Below are 16,158 nucleotides of genomic sequence, written 5' to 3'. Positions count from 1 at the left end.
CTTTGACGGTTAACTGGAAATTTTGATCTTGCTCATGTGGTTGTAATTAAGGTGGTGGTGTGTGTGTGTGTGGGGGGGGGGGGTATACATGTTAAACAAACATATCAACTTGAACTGTACTTTATCTGTGTTGCTAATGAATATATCCTTGAAATTAGATGTTGGCTAGGAGTAAAGAAGGACGATCTTTTTATTTTTTTTATTTCAGCGTTGCCATTGCTTGGTTTGTACATTTTCGTGAATCGCAAAGCTCCATGCAATGCTCTCTTTAGCCACACGGTGGTGCTCATGCACCGCCCGCGGATTCACCAGACGCTCCGTATGTCTCGAGTATTTCTTGGGCTCCACCCCTTATGGAAAGTTGTTGTAGCATTAAATAAAACGACATCTATCTGCCTATGTTTAGTACCCGCTGAAGCGCGCACGGTCGCGGAGATAACCGTTGTCCTGAGTGGCGAGGGCTGTAATTGTCACGTAGAAATACAGCCTGATGGAAGACTGCTTTGAGCGGCCTACTAATTATATGATAAACGTCCTTGCCATACCCCACGGTGCCTGCGTCCCTGCTGGCGCTCTTGTTGTGATTGACGGAGAGTCATGCTGAACTTTCGCTTTGCTTTCTGCCGTCTCCATTATGTTTTGAATGCGTAAAGGACGATGTCAGAAATACTGATGAAGGAAATGGAGAGTCTGTCGATCGGCCCCGTGAAGCCAGAGCAGGGGGACGGGCCCCGGAGCTTCCTGCTGGTGGACGAACAGGAAAACCTGAAGGTAAAGTTAGCCGAGCTCATGCTAACTGTTAGCTGTGTTGGCTAAAGAGGAGCTAGCGCTGCCTCCAGTGACGGCCCCCACTCCCCAGGTTCCTGTTTATAGGCTGTTCTGGGGCTTTTAGGACCATTAACACTTGTTCTTGTAAAGTTAGCTCGGTGACGTTTCGCCCTTAATTGAGCACGGAGCAGCGTGACGTTGGCTGCTTTATCATGTGCAAGCTCTAGATAAGGCTGATTTAGAAAGAGAGAGGTAAACAGCAGAGGAAGGAGGGAGAGCAGCGTGTGGACTTTCCATCAGGGAAAGTACTCAGTGAGTCACACCCATGTGACCCACAGGGAGGCAGTGTTGTTGTTGTTGTTGTTACAGCTGATCAAAGTACAGAAGATAAGGGCCGCCTCAATTTACCTACACCACTGCTGGATGAACTGGTTTCTTATTATGTTTTGCCTCCATCCTGCGTCTGATTGGCTGATCGCTGGAGCCCTGCTTCATCCTGCCTCCCCTCCTCCTCCTCCTCCTCCTCCTCCTCCTCCTCCAGGTGCAGAATGAGGCTGAGTTCGTGGAGCTGCTCGGCTGCGCGGACGTGGCCGGGGTCAAGGTGCTCTCCATCTTTGGCAACACCGGCGACGGCAAGTCCCACACGCTCAACCACATCCTGTTCGGGGGCGAGAGCGTGTTCAGCACCTCCATGTCGCCCAGCTCCTGCACGGTGGGGGTGTGGGCCGCCTACGACCCCTCTCTGGGCCTGATCGCTCTGGATACGGAGGGCCTGTTGGGAGCGGCGGCCAATCAGAACCAGAGAATGCGTCTCCTTCTCAAGGTAAAGTTGGGAGGTTTCTGTGGGTGGACCTGATGGGTTTTACTCCATGAAGTCTGTGTTGCTTCGATGAGTGTTTGACTGGTTCGCTCTGCAGATCCAATGAGATGTAGCCGCTACAGTATTCCTGTTTTTAGGGGATTTGTGTCACAGAGCAAAACACAAAGCGGCTCGTCAAAGCGAGGTCGAAGGAAAACGACGATGTTTTCAGGATATCGTAGGGCTGGACGAAAAAAGAATATCGATAAAATAGAAATCATATTGATCGATATCGATAATTATCAAAAAAAATTCAAAATATACATTTTAAGTGCAGCCCTGGCCATTTTATGCTGTTGCTTGATGACCTAGTTTTATATAAATGGATTCAAACACAACCCTTTATTTAACCAACTTTTAGCGAAAACTGTAAGTGTTAAAAAAAAAATAAAAAAAAGAACAAGTGCTCTCTGAACTCTCTGAAGGCTGATGGAGCTTTCCTGGGTTTGTGATTGGTTGGGATGATGCAATGACTGTATTATTAACCTACATGATAAGCTAGAATGCACTGTTCTTTTATTGAATTTTTTATCGACCCCTGTTTTTTATATTGAACCATACGTCTATCGATCGATATATATCGTTATTGAATTATCGCCCCAGGATATCGTCAGATGTTAAAAAGTGGCATGTATTACTATTAACCCCCAGAAGAGTGTCATTTAATCCCAGTAGAAATCCAGGTGGTCCATCCTGGTAAAACCGTATTTTTCGGAAGTATAAAACCGTATTTTTTCCTAAAACCCCCTGGATTATGAGGCGCACCGTCAATTTTTGAGAAAATTTAAGGATTTTAAGTGCGCCTTATAGTCCAAAAAATCCAATAACTGTATGGCTTTAGCCTCAGAGTAGAGTAGGCAAGTAGTGACGCATGATTTATTTATTTTTTTACTAATAAAGTCACTTTGCTGCTGGTACACCTGAGTTTTCTCACTGAGGGCCAATAAAGCATATTTCTATTCAGTTCTGTCTTTCAGGTTAAACACCCATGTATATTCAGGCTTTCACCTCTAAATAAAGTCCAGTGCAACCTGTTGCTGTTAACCAGACGTCACCTGGTTAGCAGAGAGGGGTTTCATCTCGGTGCAGATCTAGCTGTTCTGAGCCTAATGAACAAACAGCACCACACAGACCCAGGAACACACGAGCCTGGTCAGGGAAGACCAGAGAGCGACATGTGTTCCTGGCAACGCAAGGCCTCAGTCAATCGTTCCCCCAAAATGTTTGTGATGGACGGTTGTACTGGAACTGAAATTTCGATTGTAATGCAAATTGCAGTTGACTAATAAAATTGATTGATTGATTGATTGATTGATTGATGAAGAGCCGCCTTTCAGCAGGACAGCAACCCTAAACATGCAGCCAAGGAACGGTGTCCATCAGAAGCGTATCTACTTGAGAGCGGCCCAGTCAAAGTCCAGACTCCAGTCCAGTGGAGGAGTCCGTAGGGTCTTTCACACTTTTGAGATTTTCCTTTGTACAAAAAACAAAGTATACTGTGCATCATTTTCCTTCCACGCCACATTTATGTGCTTTTCTATGTCGGCCTGTCAGTTAAAATCCTCCAAAAACATTGAAGCTTGTGGTGGAAATATGTCCGAATGTAGAAAGTTCATTTGATGAAACGGTTTTTGGTCCTTAGCATGTTTTATATAGCAGTCCAATCGTCCTTTACGTACGCTAGTCTAAATGAGGGGAGGGTGTCTAGACTTTTCCTCTAGTGAACGCCAGGCACTGATATTTCCAATGTCTGCCTGATGACATTTACTCTATAGAACCGCTACAGCCGGTGTAGGTACCAGATTGACTCGGGTCCTGCGTCTTCTGATGACGTCACTATACATGGTTGGTTTAACGTTTGCTCAATTGCGCAAAATATTGTAATTGGTCTGGACAACTTACTAAAGTAATTATAGCGGGGTGTAGGTTTTATTCGAGAGCGGGATTGCGGTTTGTAAACGGACAATTTTACGAAGAAAATCGGCATGGGCCTTGCGCCTCCCGATGACGTCACATTATGGCAACGCCACTCAAGCAAACTACATTGAGCCCGCGGTCTGCATTTGTAACAAATCAATTTTATTAAGTTAATTTAGCGGTTTCTTTTTTCTCAAAAGCTTGAACAAATATTCAAGCCATTTTACAAATAAATAAAAAAAATCAACAAATATTTGACAATTGGCTCAATGTTTGGAAGAATATTGTTAACAAAAATGGAAGGGCTAGCCAGACTAATTTATCCAGCATATATCTTAAATGTACCAAATACACGATAAAAAAATAATCAAATTCATCACAATTTCATCTGGAATAATAAAAAAAACATGTGATCAGAAAGAACAACTTTAGTACAAAAAGGAGGAATGAACGTTATTGATTTTACAGTGATGAATGCCCTGATAAAATTAAATTTGGCTGCTGACTTTTATTAAAAATGAAATGAGTTTATGGTTTAGTTTCCCTTCACAACTTAAAAAAAATTGGAGGAATTAAATTTCTCTAAGGTTGTAACTTTTTTGATCCTGCAAAATTACTGATTAAATTGTCAGACTACCACACAAGTATTCCAAAATGATGTTAAAAGTTTTCATGCCTCGACTAATTTACAGGAAAATAACCGTAAATTAACAAAATAAAATTGATTTGTAACAAATGGAGACCACGGGCATAATCTAGTTTGTTTGAGTTGAGTTGCCATATGTAGACGTCATCGGGTAGCGCCTGAGTCAATCTGGTACCTACACCGGGTTCCCTGCTGCTCGGGAGGTGAGTTGGAGGTTTTACAACTGAACCCATTGGATTTGTCATGCTGTGCGCTCTAGATCTATTTAAATATCTATTATATTTATTATAATGTAGCTTCAGTCATCAGGTTGTTTTGGGAGTTTTTTTTAATTTTTTTTTTCAGGTTATAATGCAAAGTCAACAGAAGCATCTGTATTCGTTTTCTGCTTTATTGTAAAAAAAAAAAAAAAAAACTGGTTCTTTTTCCAGGAAATGTGCTTCTCCCATGCAGTTAGTCTCTAATATTCTATTCATGTAATAATTGCGTGTCTTCCCGTGTCTCCAGTGACTGTCCAACGAGCCGTTCCTTCAGTGAATGAACGCGCGCGTGCCTTTGTCCTTGGCAGGTTCTGGCCGTGTCCGACATCGTGGTCTACCGCACCCGGGCCGAGCGCCTGCACAACGACATGTTCCACTTCCTGAGCAGCGCGTCCAGGGCCTACCTGAAGCACTTCACCCGGGAGCTGAAGGCCCTGTCCAGTCGCTGTGGTCTGGACGTGCCCCTGTCCTCCCTCGGGCCTGCCGTCGTCGTCTTTCAGGAGACTACGCACACCCAGCTGCTGGGCCACGGTACGGAGACAAAGCACCGAGCCTTGGAAAAGTAGTTCTCCCCCAAGACACAAAGGGCGGTATATTAGATCGGGTTTTTATGGACCCATCGTCTTGAAGGTGGGAAGGAAAGGACACAGGCTTTCCTAGGGTCCCACATGTATTGTAATCCCAAGATCACTGAAAGCAGTGTGAAGAGAGAACTTCCTGGACTGCAGTAAATGGCAGCTGATTGTTTAAAGACCAGGCATTAAGGTTCTATATCGGTAAAACCTTGTAAGGGCATTTAAAACGCCATGCTGCGTAAAAGGTGTTAGAACAAGGGCTGTGCAAACGTCTCATCAGAATTACAAAACGAATTTAGGAAAAAACGAAAATCACCAAATAAATTTAAACCTTTCTTTAATATTCTTTGATTAAAGCAAATTAGTCATATTTTCTGTGGTAAAGGGGTGTGTACCTCATTGTACATCCAGGACCTAAAAAGTTTTTGTTTTTTTTACGTTTGCCTTTATTAAAAGCTGGTCATCCAGTATGGGCTCCATTGAAGAAACGTATTTTCTTTCTCCAGCCAATTTCAATAAATGGACTAAAAGCAGATTTTGTTGGATGCGCTGTCTGCATTTGAGTAAAAGGCATCGGATAGATGTGGTCCTATTGACTAAAAAATTAAAGGAAGGTTATTAGCGTGTATTGTGGATAGGAAAAGACAAATACTTTGTGTTGTAACGTTTTTAATCTCTGTTAATTAAGTGGCTGAAAAATGGCCCCCAGGGCTGCACCTTGTACATCCCTGGTTTAGAAGGCAACGGGGAGTGTAAGATGGCAAAGCCATTAAGGAAATAAACCTAATTTTTTTTTCAATACAAAAACAGCGGATGATGGCTAGAAGCAATTCCTCTTGAACTACTCCCTATCTGGGGTCTGTTTGTTTGGACCAAAGCAGAATTACATTGATACTGTTCTTAGCTTCGCTTTACAGGCTGAACTGTTTGCCCGTTTTCTGTTGCCAAATGTCCAGAGCTCAGCCCGTCTGGAAAAGGAGAATCTGAGCATCAAGTTTTAAGTGTTGCCTGAGATTCTCACTTGGATGATCCCTGGGTTTAGCTCCGCCCACTTCCTATAGTCTCTGCCTAGCATCCTCTCTGCAGCAGAAATCCTCCCACAGCATGATGCTGCCGCCGCCGTGTTTCGCTGTGGTGATGGTGTAATGAGGACGATGTGGGGCTTGGGCTATATAGCTTAAAAATAAAATCTCAGCTTTTATTATACCAAATTTGATTAATCAATCTTTTTATTACATTTTTTGCCTCCTTTTCGTTTCACAAACATAAATTAAAGAAATAATTTTAAAATATAACTAAATGTTTGCTGCTAGTGATTTTACACGATGAGGTAAGAACAGGCTTCACTTCACTTGTGTAACTTCAAACTAACGTTGAAAAATAACTGAATAAATGAAAGTGTCTAGTATTATGGTAAGATTTGACAATATTTAGACAGTACATTTTCCTAAACATATATTCATTGCATGCTGTTCTCTTCATGCAAACCTAATGAGTGCATTGGCAAAACAAAATCCTGATTTTTCCAAAAAGGAAATCTTTAAAAAATTGTCAATTCTAATTAATCTGTTAAATCGATTAGTCGTCCAGCCCAAGGATGATGTGCAGATTTTTTTTCTTCACACAACGCTTTTTGCATGTATGGTAAAAAGTTAGATTCTGGTTTCATCACATCAGCAGACTGCATTTACCAATAAGGGAACTTCTTTACTATAAAGCAAAGTATTAATGTTTGCTTGGAGTTTCACTTTCCAAAGCTTTCTGTCCTGCTGTAGATTCGAAGGGGCCCGGTTACGCTGACACCCTCCTTCAGAAGCGCTTCCATGACCTGGGTCTGGGAACGGAGGCCTTCAGCTCGGTCCAGTATGTCGGCACCCAGACCGTCACGCCCCCCACGGACTACGGCAAGCTGCTGGAGGCCGTCAGGCAGCAAGTGAGCAACACTCACACTCGCTCCCCCCGCCAGCCCGGGATAGTGTTTCACGCTCTGGAGGTAAGTGGTTTTAGCCAGCTTTAACAGATAAATGAGCAAGTGTGCAGGTTTTAATAAGTCCTCAGGGTGGTTTCTCCTCACCTTCTGCTCAGCTTTCATCTTATTTTAATCTCCACTTTTGCTCCCTCTAAGCTTTTCCCCCCCTTTGTGCCTGCCAGGCTCTGAGCGAGCGTTTCTGCGGGGAGCTTTTAGACGATAAGATGACGCTGTACTCCTTCTTCCCTGACGAGTACTTCACCTGCTCCTCCGTGTGCCTCAGCTGCAAGTAGGTTGGGACTCGGAGGAGTCTGAAGTTTACTGCAGGATAAACATTTCCTTGGTTTTGAATAATTTTATTGGAAATAACGGCAAATGAATGCAAAGTGTTGGAGGGGAATAGAAGTCGGAGACTCTCCTGGACCCAGAATGTAATTGTTTTGGTCCCAGAGCCACTGAGTTCTCATTTTCTCCTCGTGATTTGTTTTCCCTCCATCATCTGGGGAAAAACATCATTCATCACCAAAGTCCTCCTGGACATATGGGCACCGGTGGCGTTGGTGGGTGTTTAGATCCCCTTATTTATCAATATGAGGGGCGTTTTCCAGGAGTCTGCTCCCTCGGATTAGAGAAGGCCCCTCACATGAAGGATTCAAGGATGCAGCATCACTGCTGGTGAAGCCCTTTTAATTCAAAGCAGCACGAGTGTCCTTAAAGGCCACCATTAATGACAATAGAAGAATGATTATTGGCGCCGCTCCCCTTTAAAGCAGCCCTCCTGCTCATCAACGCGTTCCCTCTAAGCCGGCGATGACACCAGCACAAAAGGAACTAAAAGTAAGTAAAAATGTTCTTAAAATGAGTATATTTTTCCTATTTGAGCATGTAAATAAGACTATTTGCCAGTGGGATGAGTATATTTTACCCCTAAAATAAGATAATTAGATAACCTGCGGTTGAAATAAGATGGTGGAGATGAATTGTTCTTATTTTAAGTGCAAAAATCTTTTTCCATTGGCAAATAGACTTATTTAGATGCTCAAACCAAAGAAAAAATACACTCATTTAAAAACATTTTTTTTACTTACTTACTCCCTTTTTGCAGTGGCAATGCCGGCGGGTAATTTTTGTGATGCGGCTAAGACACATTGCAAATCGGGCTTTTCTCATTTGACAAACGTTTCCATTCATTTGTAGCAGCCTAGAATCCATTCAGATGAAAACTTGACCAGTAAAGTCAGCGTAAAGATGCAAACGTTTTGGCAACAAGATGTTTTTAGACGTGGAGGGGGCATTCGTGTTTTTGAGGCGAGCTTGAAATCCATTTTTATTTTAATGTGGTAATTCTGAGTCCAATAAACTTGGGAAACTGGATAAAAGTCAGCTGAAGGTACTGCATTCATGAAAGCTTTCTCTTTACAAATCTGTTTATCCTAAGGCTTTCCTCCTGGCGTCCCCTTGTAAAGCCTCGAATCAACCCGTAATGCCGAGCCGAGTGTCTAAAATGAAACTTGTCAACAGAGCCGCCCTCATTACTTTCTCTAAAGCTCTCCCTCTCCGGGCCTTTTTAGCATCCGCTGTAAAAACGGCATGAACCATCTAAGAGACCGGGTCCCCCACATGGCTGACGGACTCTGCCAGTTCGCACACCAGTACAACAACAAGGTCCTCATCTGTAAGGTGAGTCGGCAGCGAGCCTCCGTCCTTCCAGCTTCCTTCGTCAGGCCTGGTCTGTTTACCTGCTTCCATTTATACCCCCAGCGCTGCTATGAAGGAGGCAGGGAGGTGATCGTCGTGCCCAAAACCTCCGCTTCCTCTGACAACCAGTGGTTTGGACTGGCCAAATACGCCTGGTCGGGGTAAGAGGATAAACGCTGATGGTAGCAGCGCTCTCCGGGTTACTTCACATCCTGTTTCTGGTTTTTATCTGCTCCCTGTTCTCCTCCTCTTATTTTAGGTATGTGTTGGAGTGCGCCAGCTGCGGCGTAATCTACAGGAGCAGGCAGTACTGGATGGGCAACCAGGACCCTGAGAGCGGCGTGGTGCGCTCCGAGGTCAAACACGTCTGGGAGGATGTGAGACGACGGCCTTATTCGCCACCTTTAGCGTGGCTCCGCCGGTCCGCAGGCGACGGGACGCACTTCCTCACTGTCGGACTCCTGTGCCCTCTTTCAGGCCGACACCTTCCTGACCAACCACCAGAACGCTGCGCAGAGGGTTCTGGACGGGATGAACTACGTGATCCAGTCGGTGTCGGAGTACGGCACGGGCCCCACCAAAGCGGTCACCGCCTGGCTCACCGACCAGGTGGCTCCTCCGTACTGGAGGCCCAACGCAGAGATCACCGTGAGTATGAAGGAGTCGTGCCGAGATGCCCAACAAAGAACGGTTCTGGCCACATCTGCTGGTGAAGACGCGCAAAAAAGGCTTAAAGCACAGTCAGTGTTTACTCCTCGGGTTCAAAGTCAGATATTTATTCAGTGTGGACAAATCCCACCTAAGGGTCGGTGTGACTCCATGCACAGGGTTCCCAGAGCACCTGGAAGAGAAACAGGCCCACAGCAACACAGATCCTCTACCGTACTTTACAGTGGGCATGGAGGGGGATTGCTGCTGAGTGGCTCATTCTTGGTCCCGTCAGACAAAAGCACACCTGTCCAGGTAAACTCCCCGTGGAGTTTCTGCAGGACGGAAAGAGCCTTTTCCTGCCGTCATTCCCAACCAGGTCGCGTGTAGAGACCCACTAGGGATTTTGTTCAAATGTTGCCTTCCCCAACCCCTGACTGCACAAATTAACCTTTAAATTAAATGTTGGCGTTATTCAATTTTTTCCACTTTGTGCTAGGGCTGGACGATATAGAAAAAAAGCTTATCGATTAAAAAAAAACGCATATTGATTGATATCTATAATTGTTGAAAATATTTAAAACCATATTTTATGTGCAGCTCTGCCTGGACATTTTATGATATTGCTAAATGATTTAATTTTAATAAAGAACACAAACACAGAATTCCAATTAAACTTTTATTTAACCAACTTTTGTAACCATAACAGAATTTTTTTTTAAAGAAAAATAACTTAAGAGACCTGAGTTTTGTTATTAAATACTGACAAAGAATAAACTAAAGTGACCAGTAAAATGAGCAAAATAAATATACCAATACCATTTTATCACAAAGAAGGGAGCCCAGTTTAGCTGCTATACCTGCTTTGTTTTGGAAGAAGCTCCAGAAGATTTCTCCGATGACGACGCGGTGTCACGCGGGGCTGAAACGGCTCGCGCTGCTGCGGTAGTGAGCGGCTTACGTGATGAAACAAGTTGGTTGCGTTACCAGACTTTGTTTTTACCGGTTCCTTGCAAGTTTTACAAATCACTGGTTTATTTCTGCCAGACTGGCGAACTAGTAAAACCCCGTTTTGGGACCGTTTCCTCCGCCGCTCCTTGCTGCAACATATTCACCTGCTCTGTGTTGTGGTTTGAGGGCGGCGCTTTGTGACGGCGTGCCTGGGTCCGCGATTACGATTGGTCGATAGGAAGTAGTGACTGTAGCATCAACCAATAAGATAGGCTGAAAGGAAGGAAGGAAAACTGTCTATCGAAGTTTTATCGACCCTTTTTTTTCCTATCGTGCCACACGTCTATCGGTCGATATATATTGTTATTGAATTATCGTCCAGTCCTACTTTGTGCTGCTGCTAGAAAAGGTTCATTTATTTTATGTTTTACTAGCGGCTGCCGGCAGATGTGTTCCCAAACGATGTGACCTGCCGCGAGTCTTTGTGCAACGCCTTATTTCTCAGCTGCGTCCGAAGCTTCTGCACTCCTAACATGGAAGTATGTCCCTCCCTCCCTCCCTCCCTCCCTCCCCGCCTCCAGGCCTGCCACGGGTGTCAGAAGGAGTTTGAGGAGGTGGAGAGGAAGCATCACTGTCGATCGTGCGGCGAGGGTTTCTGCCATCCCTGCTCCAGCCACAGGATGCCTGTGCCAGAGAGGGGCTGGGGCAGCAGCCCCGTGCGGGTGTGTAAGGCCTGCTACAGGCAGGGAGGACCCCCGGACACCAACAGCCAGGGTAAGAGCCGCGCAGTTCATCAGCGGAGCTCACGCCGGAGCTAAGCTGCAGCCCGGTGTCTGATGGTGATTGTGCTTTTTGCTTTCCGCTAGTGTGCAAAGTGGAGCCTCGGGGTCTGATAGCTCGCAGGGTGACGGAGGTGGCCCAGTCTACGGTGGACATGGTCTCCACAGCCTTGGACTACCCGCGCTGTGAGTCCTGCTGCTTCTCTCTCATTGCGTCGTGTTAACAGTGATATCAGATAGAGGCTCCTGTGTTCTTGTTGATTGCTGTGTAAGCAAGAAGCCTTTTTTTTTTCTTTTAGATTTAATAGGCAGTCTGGTTTTTTATTGTTAGCCCCGTTTGCAGAGATTTTCCTTCTAGATGCAAAACGTCTGGAGAGCCGAAGAAGCACAACACAATAAAGAAAATGGAAGATCGATGAAGCTTTACGGTTTTATTTGTTAACCTGAAGGAATGCGTCTGCAGAGCACACAGGGGACGTCTGGGTTATGGAAATATTGCCTCACAAGCAGAGAGCTGCAGAAATATCCGCTGTTGTTGTTGGAGGTCTAAGTTGGTAACGGTGGTCTGTGTCTGTAGGGAAAAAAAACATGACATGTAATTTTCCTGGGATTGTGTGTGGCACACTCACACAAAGTGGTGCATCGCTGTGAAGTGGAAGGAAAACAAAGCATTGTTTCAGCGTTTATTCATAAAGAACAATATGAAGCCAATTCGTTATAGAACCACTTTTTGCTGCATTCACGTCTTTGAGGAAATCAAACACTTCTGCTCAGCTTCCCCCGCAAAAAAGCATTGATCTGAACCACATTAGGTGGAGAGCATCTGTGAAAATCAGTTTTTGTTTTTTTGGGGGGGTTTTTCAGTCTTCCTTCAATTTGATTTCGGTCTGGTTATCTTGAGGGTTTGTCAGGATGAGGTTAAGTTTTACAGGGAGGTCAAAAAAGTTTCATTTAGGACTTTTTTTTTTTAAATCCTTTTCCAAGCATGTATTCTTTTCCTTCTACATTCCTTCTATATGTACTGTTTTGTGAATACCTTTCCGGTCGCGACCTTTCTCCTCCTCTCTGCCTGCTGTGAAGCGGGACTTGAAAATGTCTCTGTGTGTCTGACTGAGCAGAAAGGAGCCCTGAATTCACGCTGCCGCTCCGTCTCTCCCCAGCTTTCGTGAAGGACGTGGCGCGGCCGGACTACTGGGTGCCGGACCACGACATCACCCAGTGCCACCAGTGCTCGAGGACCTTCACCCCAGCCGTGTCCAAGCACCACTGCAGGGCCTGCGGGCAGGGGGTGTGCGGCCCCTGCTCCTCCCACATAAAGCCGGTGCCCTCCCGGGGCTGGGACCACCCGGTCCGGGTGTGCGACGGCTGCTTCGCCCGCACCGACGCCCTGTGACCACGGCGCTCGGAGAGACTTGGCGGTCTTCCTCGCATCGGTGCCGCTCAGCGACGCCGGCGCTCCAGGACACGGCACAGGATGGACCCGACAGCGCTGGGGTTAAACTTGGAAGCAGTCGGCGCTGATAAAACATCTACTTTCACCCTCTGCCTTTACTTTGCAAACTGGTTCTGTGTCGGTCGCCAGACGTACAATCCAGCCACAGGTCGCTTTTCCTGCAGCCCTTCCCCCGTCAGTCCCACGGCTCTGAGCCCAACCGGGTAGGAAACGAGCTGGACGCTGTCCGTTTAACGGGCTGCTTTTAAAACGGAAGGCATCCGTCTCCTCGGTTCTCATCAAATCGCAACAGAACTTAAACTCTCTACTGCACTTTAGACGATTGTTTTCCCCCTTCCTGCAGCGGGCTGATCGTCCTCACCTGGAATTAGAGACAAGCTGGAATAACGTCAACGGGATATTTAATGGTTAGATTCCCTAAGCCATTGAAAGCATCTTCTCGTTCTCTTGTTTGATTTTTTTTTTGCACAGCCTCTAGGAGAGCAGGGATTGTGTTTTTAAAACCTTTGAGTTAAAAAACTAGCGGCTGTTCTTAAGGGGGGGAAAGGCTGACCTGCAGCTGCATGTGCCTTCATGGGTATATTACTACTCACTTCAACATATCATTTAATTATGGAGTTTATATTCACTTGCAGCCTTGATCATCAAACTAATTTGCAGTCGTTTGCTACGTTGTGAAAGGGACGAGAGCGAAATCAATATCTCGGGACATTTCGACATTCCAGCGGGTTAAAAGCCGCGGAGTGCCAGGGTAGATTTACTTCTCCTCAGAAAGCTGCACTAAACCAGAGAGGCTGGTCTTTTAACCACATGTAAATGTAACAATGACTTTACAAGTTTGACTGGAAAATTATAGCATTTCTGTGTCACAGGTTCATGCTTTAGTTTTTTTTTCTCTGTGTAAAAAATAAATAAATAAGAAATACAGTTTTTATTCAATTCTGGCAATTGAAACTCTTGACTTTGATTATAAATAGAATAGCATTGACCAAATAAAGACAAAATCGTCTTTCTTCATATGACTCGATGTCTTTATTTCTCCATTAAATAGATGGAAAAACGAACTCTATATTGGAAATCACCTATTATTCATCACTGTGTTGAATTTTGTAGCGATTTACATTGTAAAGTGAGACAATGAAGCTTAATGGTAAGAAATTTCAACCTTACAGTACCATGAAATTTAATTAATTTCAGTTTGTTTATATAGCATCTATTCGCTAAGTATAAAATCTGAAGGTTCTTGACGGGACAAACGGATCCAGTTTATGTGCAGAAATATACAGTCGATTCAATCATAAACCGACTCAAAATACATTCCGATTCAGCCCTAAAACGATGCAGTCAATTGCTGTTTATTCCAATTGGTAAAAAGGTTTTATTTTTTCTTATCACAGAACCCAGTAGATTGCATGGAGCTACCGACTTGTGGCAATAACTCGTGAACGAGGATGTGGCGATAGTGGACAGTCAAGTCCATCGAGAGATTCAATTTGCAGCAATCCCTCGTGCTGAGAGTGTGGGTTGTGACAACTGAGCAGAGGACTCCGCTTTAAGGGGGGAAAAACAGAACCCTGTGGCCGTAGGCTGTAATCGACTTAGGGTTGGATTTTAGAAAAAAAGAGCCTACACACAAAATAAAAATAAAGGCATTGTTCTCTCACACACACACACACAAATGGATGAAAGCAATAGCTCCTTCAGTGGCTTCATCTAGGAGAGAGCTCTGATAGCTCCACTCTGCCCATTTTTGCCAGATTTTTGAAAGGGCTTTAATACACAGTTGAGTATGACAAAGACCCTGGCAGAGTTTTTTTTTTTTTTTTTTTTTTTTGTGAATCTGTATTTTTGCTTCCAACATCTGTTTCCAGCATCAGTAACTTTGACTGTCATTTTTTGGATCCCCATTACATCCTGCGAACGTTGGATTTTTGGACTCTTTAGTGAAGATTTAGGATAGTCTCCCTATTGTTGCATGAGTTCCTCCAGAGGATCACCGGATGATTTACCTTTTTTAAAATAACGTTTTTATGTCTCTGAATTAAAAAAAAATGTAATTCATGTGCACATCTCGTGTCTTGTCAAAGCCCACACCTCACCCACTGGTAGTGTACTGACCTGTGATCCTGCAGAAGGAATCTGAACCAAACCAGGGTTTGTCGGTAGAAGGTCTACCCAGGCGTTCATGGCATGCTGCTGTGTCTCACTGAGCCACTGAGGGAAAATCCATCATGAAGCGTTGGCTTTAACAAGACACAGGCCGTCAGCGATGGCAAAGCCACAGGTCCCCTGTGGGTTCTGCTCCATGTCCGGGCATCAGACCCTGTGGCCACTGCTCACCTGGTCGTTAAGTGGTCCTTCACCACGGCTGGCACCTGAGACCAGATGAGGCCGAAAATAGATGTGTAGACTTTGTTTCTAAAAGGAATGCATGTCTACAAATGACTGATGCAGATTTCAAAAAACATCACCAGATTCCGATTGTTTAAAAACCTGAAATATTGTGTAATAAGTCAAATACTAGTATCATATCAAAGTTTAATTCTTGTGTTTGAGGCACCAAATATTTCACGTTTTATCTTTGGAGTTTTACAGTAAAATATTGTGGTACATACAATTAAAGTGCTATATTCACGTAAACTATATAAAAAGGCTTTATAGGAGACAGAACCTCTCCTCTTTTGATTCAGTTCAGAACTCCAAAAGTATTTCCATTTTCTAAATGATTGACGTTTTCAAACTGAAACGTACACACAAATAACTGGTGTTTAGTGGAATAGCCTTTTAAAACTCTATGACTTCATGCTGATTATTTTGGGCACCTTTCCACAAGCTTCTCCCTGCGTTTTTGGCCCATTCCTCCTGACAGAACTGCTGTGAATAAGTCAGCTCTGAAGGCCACGTTGCTCCCACACACCGTTTTAGCTCTGCCCACACATTTCCCATTGAGCAGCGTTTTGGGAGGAAACAGTAGGAAACACCGAATTTGTCTTAAAGCTACTTTGTGACTAATATGTGTGGTATGATTAGAGTCGTTGTCCATTGAAGAGCCAGATGCACCCTGGCTTTAACTCCTTGGCTGATGTCTTGAGATTTCGCTTCAGTTTTTCCACATAAAGTGGATTTCTCATAATGGGACCCAAGTTTAATGATGGTCATTATGTTAAAGCTAACAGTTAAAGTTTACTTTTAGTGAACCAGAGGACAGGTCTCCAAAAACTGAGGACATTTTCCCTGTGTTCATTATCGAATGTGAGCTAAGTTTTTATGTTGCTCTGAGTTTTGGCGTAGTGAGTGAGCTTTTAGCCCATGTTGGTATAAGACTTGTTTTACTGTGGAAAATCATAGCACTCATATCAGCTTCAGGCTGCATCTTCTCCAGCTTTGGTTCTTGGGTCCAAATCTGGGACTCAGAACCAGATACCTTCCTGAACAGTGTGATGCCTGGACATTCACCTGCTCTTTATACCGGCAGGAAATGGTCTGAAAATACATCTGCAGATATGCTTCAATGCTCAAATGTTGGAATTATTAACATCATTATCATAACCCTTGAGATCATCACCTCTGCTTTTCCAAACTCTGTAAAGGGATTACTATTTTACAATAAATCTATATGTGTAACTTTGAAGAAA

The 16,158-nt window shown here is 44.3% G+C and overlaps 1 protein-coding gene across 1 annotated transcript; it reads left to right on the top strand.

Moving 5' to 3' along the window:
- The first annotated feature begins 550 nt into the window (after positions 1-550).
- Positions 551-13,538, top strand: si:ch211-11n16.2 (zinc finger FYVE domain-containing protein 1). Its single transcript, XM_012872641.3, has 12 exons — positions 551-771; positions 1,310-1,591; positions 4,759-4,981; positions 6,801-7,018; positions 7,177-7,283; positions 8,566-8,674; positions 8,756-8,853; positions 8,952-9,069; positions 9,170-9,340; positions 10,873-11,065; positions 11,158-11,256; positions 12,231-13,538. The coding sequence occupies exons 1-12, from the start codon at positions 658-660 to the stop codon at positions 12,461-12,463; spliced, it is 1,965 nt and encodes a 654-aa protein (XP_012728095.2). The 5' UTR covers positions 551-657; the 3' UTR covers positions 12,464-13,538.
- Positions 13,539-16,158: the final 2,620 nt, after the last annotated feature.

Source organism: Fundulus heteroclitus, chromosome 18 (assembly GCF_011125445.2).
Source record: "Fundulus heteroclitus isolate FHET01 chromosome 18, MU-UCD_Fhet_4.1, whole genome shotgun sequence".
NCBI lineage: Eukaryota > Metazoa > Chordata > Actinopteri > Cyprinodontiformes > Fundulidae > Fundulus > Fundulus heteroclitus.
This window is presented reverse-complemented; position numbering and strand designations above follow the sequence as displayed.